Source organism: Chaetura pelagica, unplaced genomic scaffold, assembly GCF_000747805.2.
Source record: "Chaetura pelagica isolate M959 unplaced genomic scaffold, ChaPel_1.0 scaffold530, whole genome shotgun sequence".
NCBI lineage: Eukaryota > Metazoa > Chordata > Aves > Apodiformes > Apodidae > Chaetura > Chaetura pelagica.
Window position 1 is genome coordinate 20,471 of NW_009951793.1, and position 9,639 is coordinate 30,109.

Sequence of the window (9,639 nt, forward strand, 5' to 3'; positions counted from 1 at the left end):
ACAGCACAGCAGGGTTGTGTTCAGCAGCTGGGGATTCAGCACATCACTGCAGAGCTGTGATCTGAACAAGGTGGGGATGAGGAGTGTATCAGGACGCTAGACAGCAGAGAGGTGGAAGCAGGGCCTTGGGTCTAGTCCTGACTGACATCATGGCTCCGAGGTGTTTTTGATGGTGTAGAACAAAGAAAATAAGGAGGTTGGACTGAGTTTAATGATAAAACAAATAGCAGAAGGGAACCAGTGTCGTATTTTTCATTCTTCATTACTGCAGCAGACACCTCTGGGAGATGCAGGAAGCTGCCATCAGCCTCACGCCTATGAAGCTGTGGCCCAGGGTGCAAGGGCAGGGGGAAAAGCTGCTGGGAGTGGTTGAAGACTCTAGGCCAGAAGCAGCAGAAAAAACACAGTGCCAGCAAAGAGCTCTGAGCACACTGTGAAGCCATTCTCTCCTCCTCCACTGGAACCTTTTCCTTCCTTCTTTCCCTCCTCAGCAGGTAACTCTTAAGATACAGCTGCTGAGCATGGCAAGGCAGTCAAGGCTTTGGCAATATTCAGCTGACACAGAGAAACCAAAATGTCAGTGCCAAACACATGAGAGGGCTCTCAGCAGCCCAGTGCTTCAACCCTGAGGCAGGAAAGCAGGACTGACTGCAGTGATCCATACTTAACACTTCCCCCCACCCCTCCGAAAACAAGATGCCCTTTCTCTTTCTTATCTGATGTTCACACTAAATCAGTGGCAAAACTTCCTAGGAGCCTACTCATTTTATTTGCCTCAGCTCACTGTGCCAGTCTCCAGGGGACTTCCAGTGCTGCCTTACCTCCCATGGAGGAAGTAGTGCTACACAAGAGGAAAGAAACACTCCCAGCTGGCTGCAGCACCCACACCTTTACATCCCAAGCACACAGTCAGGAGCAGTCATGAAAACTCCAGCATCAGGCAAGACAAAGGCCTGAAGAGCTGTGGACATCATCATGTGCACTCAGGCTAAAAGCTTTGCTCTAAGTCCCAGCTAAGTGTATTCCTGGCTTTAAGGAAAGCTTCCCAGCTGTGTCTAGTTAGTGGACAATATCAACAACTAAGGTAACTGCAGCAATAAAGAGCACTTCATCTGCTTTTAGGGCACCTTAATGGTCTCCTCAGCAACAAAGCTGTTGAGTACAGAAGTGGTGATATCTGGGTGACGTGGACACCAAGACTAGGCTGTGTAGATGGGAAGAAGCAAGACAAGTAAAGATTGGACATGAGGGCCACCTGCTCCTCATCCAGGAACCACCTTGGAAATTCTCTGCCATCCCAAGATGATGTCCCTTCCCCAGCTCCTCTTGCTGCCTTTGCACAGCACAACTGTTTTTTCTGGCATGGGACAAGGCACAAGTTCCCCACCAGTTCCATATGTACACAGCAGAGCAGACTGGGTAAGGCTGCTTTTCCTCTCTGCAAAACATCCTTTCTTCCAACTTCAAGCAATCCCACTGAGATTCTTTCATCTATCTGTATGTTTTCACAACAACTAAACAGATAAAAAATGTGGATTTCTTGGCTGTGAGAGTCAAGATCAGAAAGTTGAGTAAGCAACTGTGTACTTCGACCTGCAAACAGACTGGTGTTTGAATTCAAACAACTCCATGTTGTCACTTTTAATTTCAGTACTGGGTACGAGAGCAGCAGTTACCCAGTCTGGTGCTGTGCCTGGAGCACATGTAAAGAAGGTGGAATGAGACTCTCTGAAACAGAGAAAACCTGGCTGAGGAGTCTGAAAAGGCTGGTTGGATTTTTATTGAAGTTCAAAATAAAAAAAGGTCAGATTGTCTCCCACCCCCTCTGTATCCTTTCCATCCGGAGTATTGTGACAAAGTATCAGTATTCATAGTGACAGCTCCAGCCTAACCAGACCATAGTAACCCCAGCCATGGTCTCCAGCATCCCACGGATGTATCCAGCTAAGAGCCAGGTGTCTTTTTGTGCCTCAGCTTTGAACATGTGAGGTCCACTTAGCCCTGTCCTAGACAACAGGCCAGATATTAGAGAAGCTGCTGACCTGAAGGTCTCTGAAGAATGCTGCAGACTGTGGCTGTTGAAACTGAATCCTAAGAACAAATCGTTCCAAACCTGTGATTCCCAAGCTGTGGCATGGGTATTGCCACCAGGCCATTACATCATTTTAGGTGGGAACTCAGATTACTGCTGGACACCTTCTTGTCACCCTGCTGCTGGTGGTGTCACCCTACTGACATGATTTAATGGATCCCAGCTCCAAAAAAAAAGCTATCTACATCGTCATTACTAACCACAGCAGGGCAGAAGCAAGTGAGCAGCAAGAGCTATTCCCTTCATCCTTCATAGCTGCATCACTTCAGGCTCCCAGCAGAGGTCAGAACGTTGTTCCTCACGCTGCACATTCGGTCCTGAAGCAGCACCTCTCCGTGACAAGCAAGAAACACAGTACGGATTAGATCTGGGTTTGGTGCTGCTGTGGCAGTACAATACCTCCTGTTGCAACTGGACCTCTTGCCCCAGTAACCCAGGAATAGGAAACCACAGTTACAGTGGTTTTCTTGCAAGATGTCTAAAACTGCACTAGGATTAAGTCACATCCCCCTCACCCCCAACAATATTCTTGCACCATGGCAGCTCTGACCTGCTTGCTATCTGCCTGGGTATTTTTTGCAAGTCTTTCACTGTAGTATTTAAGCGCTAACTTGCAACAGTGATTTAAAAAACGGGGTCAGTGAAAGTTGTAAGTCTAGTGATTAAAAGCTTTGTATCCCATTTGTAACCAAACAGATTCTCAGACCACAGGCTCAGGAGAAGGTTAGGATTAAGCCTCAGTGTGTGTTTCTCAAGGCAGTATGTTTGCTCAGCTGCTAGCATGCACAAAATTAAGCATGTGTTCTTCTCACAGCACAAAGCCTTCTGTTGTCCAAGGCATCCACTTTCTCCCCCGTGCAACTGAGTACTGTGGAGGTGGCAAAAGGTGCCTGTTCCAAACATTTCTGTGATGTTGACCAGCTGCTGAGGGTACCCAGTCAGGGCTTGTGACTGCACATGGCATCAGCCACCACCTACGTTGAGCTGATGTGCTTAGGACAAGGCAGAGTATCTCAGGAAGGGGTATCTTATTCAGGGCCAGCCCATCTGATAAAAAACAGAGCAGCATTTTTTTCTCCAAGAGTCTCAGCTGCAGCACTCTGCTGTCTCTGTTTTCCAAAGCTTGCTGCCTCCCTGTGAGGCAGCTGTGGCAACACCCACAGGGACAGTCTGAACACCACTGGAGAGTGGATCTGGCAGGGATGGCCACTGGCAGCAATGTTTATTCAGCAATCCAGGAAGCAAGCTTCAGCTTCCTCTTTTTCTCTCTAAGGCTTCTCCTGGTGCATCAGGAAGATGATGTGGAAGCCCATTACCTCTTCTCCATCTGCATCTGCAGGCTGAGCGATGTGAAGCTGGCCAGAAGGTCTGTAACCTCATCCACCTGACAGAAGAATACAGCTGGCCATTAGGCAGAGCAATGCAGCTGTGCAGCTGACCACCACCACAGAAGAAAGCCCCATGCAACAGGGACCACCCCTGCCCCATGACACCAGTGATGCCCATGCTGAGCTTATCCTAAGACAGGATTCCTTTGGTCCCACAGTTGTGTAGGAGGGCTCCTGTCCTCATGATCAAACAGGTCTTATCTAAGGCAATAGGACCTTCTCCCCATTCCTCAGGAGGTCAGTGCTTGACATTAGACAGTCCTTAAAATAGAAGCATGTTGCTGCATTACCCAGAACTCAACAAGGGTAGCAGGGCTGTTTCTGTTAAGCCTGCTTATAATGGCCAATATTTTGTAGGAAAACACACAAACAACCAAAAAAACAAACAAGCAAAACCTACAACAAGCCCTGCAACCCTGTGTGGTTGTACTGACCCTGGCCTTAAAATGCCTGTGCCCTCAACCCATCTGATCTTCAGCTTCTCTGCTGAGCTGCCAGGCACAGTGATGCTTTCTGCATTTTGAATTCCAACCCAAAGGACTGAGTCCCAATGGAACTTGCCCACTTTACCCAAAGTGAGCAAGGACACTTCCATAACCACGTCTTCAATGTCAACTTGCCCTTGCAGTTGCATTCTCCTAAACACAGAAGTCACAAGGCAAGTAGGTGAGTCACAGTAGCTCAGGGCTGCCTACCTGCTCCTTGGTGCTAGTCATCTGTAACCTGGAGCAGAGGTCATCCAGCTGTTCCTTTTGCTCATGCCTCCCCAGACGGTCCAGGTATTCCCGCAACATCTGGATAATCTGAAACCCACAGGCAAAAATCAGACAGCTGGACCAGGCTGGAATGTTTTTACAGGGAAAATTACATTACACATAAACTGCCAAGCACAGCCTTGATGCTGCAGTAGGTAGCAGACCCACAAGAGCATCATGCAAAGCAACTGGAGAGTGATAATGGCAGCACCAGAGCCCAGCATGTCAACAGAGGCATTTGTCAGCCACAGATAGACTAGTTGTGATCTTTGTTCCTTGTTTAAGAACAGGGAAGAGACAGAGGCCCAGCTGAAGAAGCACAAGGTCTAGCTCTGAAAGCTCTGAGCTACTCCTTATGGTCAGCTAGCTTCCCTTATTGTGAAGAGCAGGAACTTCCTACTCCAGCAGGATCCACTTCAGCATCAAGGACAAAAATTCTTGTATCACTCCTGAGGCAAGGCCCACGCTTTGTGCATTTGTGATGCTGCCCTGTGACTGCTTTCCTATCCCATGCCTGCACATATCAGAGCAGGGCAGCTAGGAATGCAGAATCCCTGCTGGAATGTGTATGCCATGGCTACAGCCCCATCCTGTGGTTCCTCTCCTACCACAACACATCTGTCTTATATGGTGGCTGAAGAATAGAGAGTGCTTCATACAGCCCAAGAATTAAGACATTCAATGCAACCTTGGCCTACCAGAGCCAAGAGAGGTCCTGAAATCAATTCAGAGTAGCAGCTGGGAAAAAAGGAAGGCCTCTAAAAACAGAAGGAAAAAATCCAACTCTCCCCAGAGAAGCTAAGAGCCTACAGACAGGTATTTAAATAAAGGGTGCAGGAGACTGCCAGGTGCTGCACCACCTTACCAGGAGATGGGACTTTTGCCTTTACCTGTTTCACCTCCAGACGTACAGCCTCCAGGCTGTGGGAGAGTCCCTCCTGCAGGATGTTTAGCTTTGACTTCGCAAGGTGCAGTGGGGTTCTGCCAGCTCGATCCAAGGCATCAACTCTGGCCCCTGCAAGAGGCATAAGCAAGGACAGAAGGTGAGGTCTGTCTTCCAGACTTATTGTCCCAGGGGAGGATCAACAAAGGCAGGGCAGGAAAGGGACAGGCTGTAAGGGTTACACAGGAAATGTTACCTCCGCGCAGCAGCGTGGTGATGACAGGAACATGGTTCGTGCAGGCAGCTGGGGAGGGAAAACACAGGACACACAACTCAGAGGTACTAGCCAAGAACCATGGAGTTTCTGCTCAAGGGTGGAGCTTGCAGCTTCCCAGACAGCTCTCTGCCATGAGGAAGAGGAACAGCCCAACTATCAAGGGTAACCACACGCTCAAGCCTAGACATTCTCTCTGGAAGGGATGTCATGCTCCTTGGGGCTGGCAGAGGGAGGGAAAAGGATTTTCTCTACCTCTGACCCATAGGCCTTCATGAGTGAAGCTAAGGAAATGCAAAGAGTCCCCTCTAGGTCCTTAAAGCTGGGGATGCGTACTGTGAAGTACAGGAAAGAGAAAGGTGGAGAGGAAAGAAAAGCAAGGTGGTGTTCACCTCACCTGTCTGCATGCAGAGCTCATCTGTGCAGCACTTACCCAAGTGTAAGGGGGTGTTTCCCAGCCCATCTCTCTGGTTTGGATCAGCCCCATGGTCCAGAAGCAGTTGCACTGGAAATAAGGAAATGAAGCCACATCACTCCGTTCCCTTGGCCCCAGAGGTCAGGCCCACACGGGCCACAGGTCCATGCCTTAGGGATGCTTCTGCTCAGCTCATCACCTTCCTCCCAGAAACAGGGGACAGAGGTTTGCCCAGCAATGCAGAAGGACCCAGCACAAAGTCAGGCAGTGACACCTCTCCAGGGCTCCCTAAGGGAAAGAACTGGGACTACAGACACCCTTCCTTCTAGTACCAAAATAAAGAGCACTCTTCAGAATCTCTGGCACAGAGAGGTGGGATGATAGAACTTCCCCTCCCCACTCACCGATGTGATCGTTGCCGTTGCAGGAGGCAAAGTGCAGGGCTGTCCGGCCTTTGTCATCCGCAGCACAGGGGTCAGTCCCATCCTCCAGGAGTTGCTGCACTGACAGCACCAAGGAGGAGAAAAAAGCAGGTAAGCTGAGGGGACATCTGATCAGGAAGGGGTAATGCTGCTCGCTCCTCTGCAGGCAGATACACACTCTGCCATCTGTCAAGTCAACTGGAGTTGAATCAGCTCCAGCCAGCACCCCAGCCCAGCAGGACCAGCCTAGGCAGTGTACCCTCCACCCTCTGTTACAGCTTCACCAGGTGCTGCCACAACAGACAAGCCAACAGCTGTAATGGCTAAGGGTCCATTTAGCCAAATATTCAAGCTCCAAGGACAACCAGCAGCAAATGCCTACAGAGTACATAAAGATGATGAGGAGGTGGGGTTAACTCTCACAGCCTTTAGTCAGCTGCATCTCAGGCAATTCCCAAGCTAGAATTACCATCCTGTGCTTACTAGCCCTCCATAGGCTTTCTCCATTGATTGGCACAATCACTTGCTGCATCTGTGTAAACCTCTCTTATCAGTCACCTGCAGTGAGACATTTCAGAGTATAACTCCATGCAGTGAGAAAAAAAAAAACAAACACTTCTTCACACTGTTTTGAATATGTCACTTTCCAGATTAATCTGAAACTCCTAAGTTTTGCCATTCTAATGGTGGCTACTGACTGGGAAGCAGGCAGGTGAGGGCACCAACCTGCCAGCAGCAGTGCAAACAGACTCTTAGGAGATGATGTGTTGGAGTGAGCTAGTGAACAGCCCAAGTAGCCACACCATCATCTACTCACACTTGTTCCCCCTGCTTTTCCATCCAGCTACTTCCTCAATGCCCTCAATCCACCAGCACTTTGTGTGACCTGAACTACCTCCTTTCCTCAGATAAGAAGGAAAAACCTGTTCAAGAAAGAGAAATTAGTATAACTCTCTATTATTGAGTATAACAAAGGCAAAGAGACCAGTAACAGCTGAAAAGTTTAGGGACGTAAAAGTAGCATCTAAAACAACACATGTAAGTGCAAGGGCTGTTACTCCATTTATTTATTTTTTAATTATTCTAATATGGTAATCAGTGTGTAAAATAAAGCCCATTCTGTAGCTGTTAAAATACTGGCAGATTTTATGAGATCTTTAATAGCATATCTTGCCACAGTCAAGACTGACCAGCATTGGAGACAAGAAACAGAGCACTGCAAGCCACAAATTGTCCCAGCTTCCAGAAATCAAATTACAGTGACATTTTAATTTCTTCCTGTACACCTGCTGCTTTAAGAGTGGCATAGAAGAAAAAGGAACACCTGAAAAGACAGAAGTGGTGGTAACAGGGAATTTTTGATACTCCAGAAGAAAGACAAAGAGACTGAGTGTGCCACCAGTGAGACCCATCAATGGGGAATACTTTATGTAGTCCTTCCCTGAAGACAGTAGGAAATGACACAACACCTTCCACTCAGTGCCACCACCGGAAACAGCAGCAATTTTTACTTGTTGATAAAGAACAAATTCATCATCAGACACTTCCTCAAGTTGCAGAGTACACAAACGCAGCAGGATTGTAAACAGGGGAACCTGTGTATCAGATACTGGTGTAAAACTCAAAGGTGGATTCGAATGAAGACTTTTATAAAGCCTGATTTGAGTCATTCTTCCTCTTGACTCAGTGACTGAAGCCAAGCTTTTCTGTACTGACAGTGCTCACCAGTGAACATTACCCATCAGTTCATGAAACAAGGTGTATTGTGGAGCCAAAGGTTGAAGCACACCAGACAAATCACTGTCCGTATACTGGGTGTTTCAACAAATCAAACCAGTTTCCAATTCTGTTCACAAAATGGTGGGATGAACAGGCCAGCACAGCTGTAGAGACTGTATAGGCTAAGGAGAGACAATGGTAAAGGGGCAGGTAATATTTGTCAATATTGCTGCTTGACAATTCATATCAAACCCCACCTAATTTACAGTACAGAAGGCAAGGAGAATCACAGAGAGGCCACGATCCTTCTCTGAAGTCACTGTGAGGGACAGACCCCAGCACTGGTCCTAGCTCTGATCTGCTGGGTAACACTGTCTCATCACACAGGGTATGGCTTAGATAATCATAACTTTTCCACCTTTCCAAAACACTACTCACTTGCTGCTTACAATTGGGCAAAAGTGACATACTCAAAAAGCTGGAACAGTGAAGTGATGACTTAGCTTGAGGCAGCTGGAAAACTAACACTACCAAACAGATGCAGTGAAAGTGTGATTATTATAATCAGCCTCACTCTGCTCAGAGAAAAAAAAATGAGGCTCCAGAAGAGCAGTTTCAGGATTTGCAGCAACTAAAGAACTGTGTCCAGAGACTATCTGCACCCTCTTCTTCCACTCCTAAAATAGATCCTTGACAAACCTGTCTTTCCAGAAAGAGGTCCCAAGTAGGATTGGCAGAAGTCTTACCTGTGTCCAAGTCGTTGCTATTGGCAGCTTCACGCAGTCTTTTCAGAGCTATGGAGAAAAAAAAAACAATTACTGGAAAGCACAGAGAAATAATGGGATTGTCTAGAGTTGGAAGGGACCTCTAGAGATCATCCAGTCCAACTCCCCCACTAAAGTAGGATTACCTAGAGAACATTACTCAGGACTGCATCCCAGTGGGTTCTGAATATCTCCTGAGAAGGGGGCTCACCAACCTCCCTGGGCAGCATGTTCCAGGCCTCTGTCACCCTCACTGTAAAGAAGTGTTTCCTCATATTTAACTGGAATTTCCAATGTTCCAGCTTGTGCCTGTTGCCCCTCATCCTGTCACTGTGAACTCCTGAAGAGAGTCTGGCTCCATCCTCCTTGCACCCACCCTTTAGATACTTGTAGGCATTAATAAAGTCTCCCCTCAGCCTTCCCTTTTACAGGCTCACGAGTCCCAGCTCTCCCAGCCCTTCCTTGTGACAGGAGAGATGCTCTAACCCCCCAGTCACCTTTGCCACCCTCCACTTGGACTCTCTCTTGTCGTTCCCTGACTCTCTTGACCTGGGGAGCCCAGAACTGGGCCCTGTGCCCCAGACGTGGCCTCACCACGGTAGAGAAGCGGGGAGAAAAGGAACGACAAGAGACGCCCCATCTCGAGGCTGGAGCCCAAGGCGGGGCCCGGCACAGGCTGGTGCGGGTTCAGCCCAGAGGAAGGGAAGAAGCTCAAGCTGCAGGGAAGAAGCTCAAGCTGCAGGGAAGAAGCTCAAGCTGCAGGGAAGAAGCTCAAGCTGCAGGGAAGAAGCTCAAGCTGCAGGGAAGAAGCTCAAGCTGCAGGGAAGAAGCTCAAGCTGCAGGGAAGAAGCTCAAGCTGCAGGGAAGAAGCTCAAGCTGCAGGGAAGAAGCTCCTTCCCCCTCCCGACCCCCCCAGCCCCCCTCACC

General features: G+C 48.4%; 2 protein-coding genes across 2 annotated transcripts in view; one reads left to right on the forward strand and one right to left on the reverse strand.

Annotated features, from left to right (window-relative positions):
* Window positions 1-3,307: 3,307 nt before the first annotated feature.
* On the reverse strand, window positions 3,308-8,942 carry ANKRD54 (ankyrin repeat domain 54). Its single transcript, XM_010005285.1, has 8 exons — window positions 8,924-8,942; window positions 8,695-8,742; window positions 6,212-6,310; window positions 5,826-5,897; window positions 5,375-5,422; window positions 5,126-5,250; window positions 4,176-4,283; window positions 3,308-3,476 (listed from the first exon to the last, which is right to left on the reverse strand). Exons 1-8 carry the CDS (start codon window positions 8,940-8,942, stop codon window positions 3,405-3,407), a joined length of 591 nt encoding a protein of 196 aa, XP_010003587.1. The 3' UTR covers window positions 3,308-3,404.
* Window positions 8,943-9,005: 63 nt separating this feature from the next.
* The window catches only part of EIF3L (eukaryotic translation initiation factor 3, subunit L), a 10,485-nt gene continuing 9,851 nt past the window's right edge, over window positions 9,006-9,639 (forward strand). Inside the window, exon 1 of the mRNA XM_010005401.1 lies at window positions 9,006-9,044. Coding sequence (XP_010003703.1) covers window positions 9,006-9,044 — 39 coding nt within the window. The remainder of the gene's footprint in view (window positions 9,045-9,639) is intronic.

What these genes read in the sequence shown, in the direction of transcription:
- ANKRD54 (XM_010005285.1), bottom strand. An exon ending in CAACGGCAACGATCACATCG is followed by an intron (nt 5,898 to 6,211) that starts GTGAGTGGGGAG and finishes CCTTATTTCCAG; the next exon opens with TGCAACTGCTTCTGGACCAT. An exon ending in AAACACCCCCTTACACTTGG is followed by an intron (nt 5,423 to 5,825) that starts GTAAGTGCTGCA and finishes TTCCCTCCCCAG; the next exon opens with CTGCCTGCACGAACCATGTT.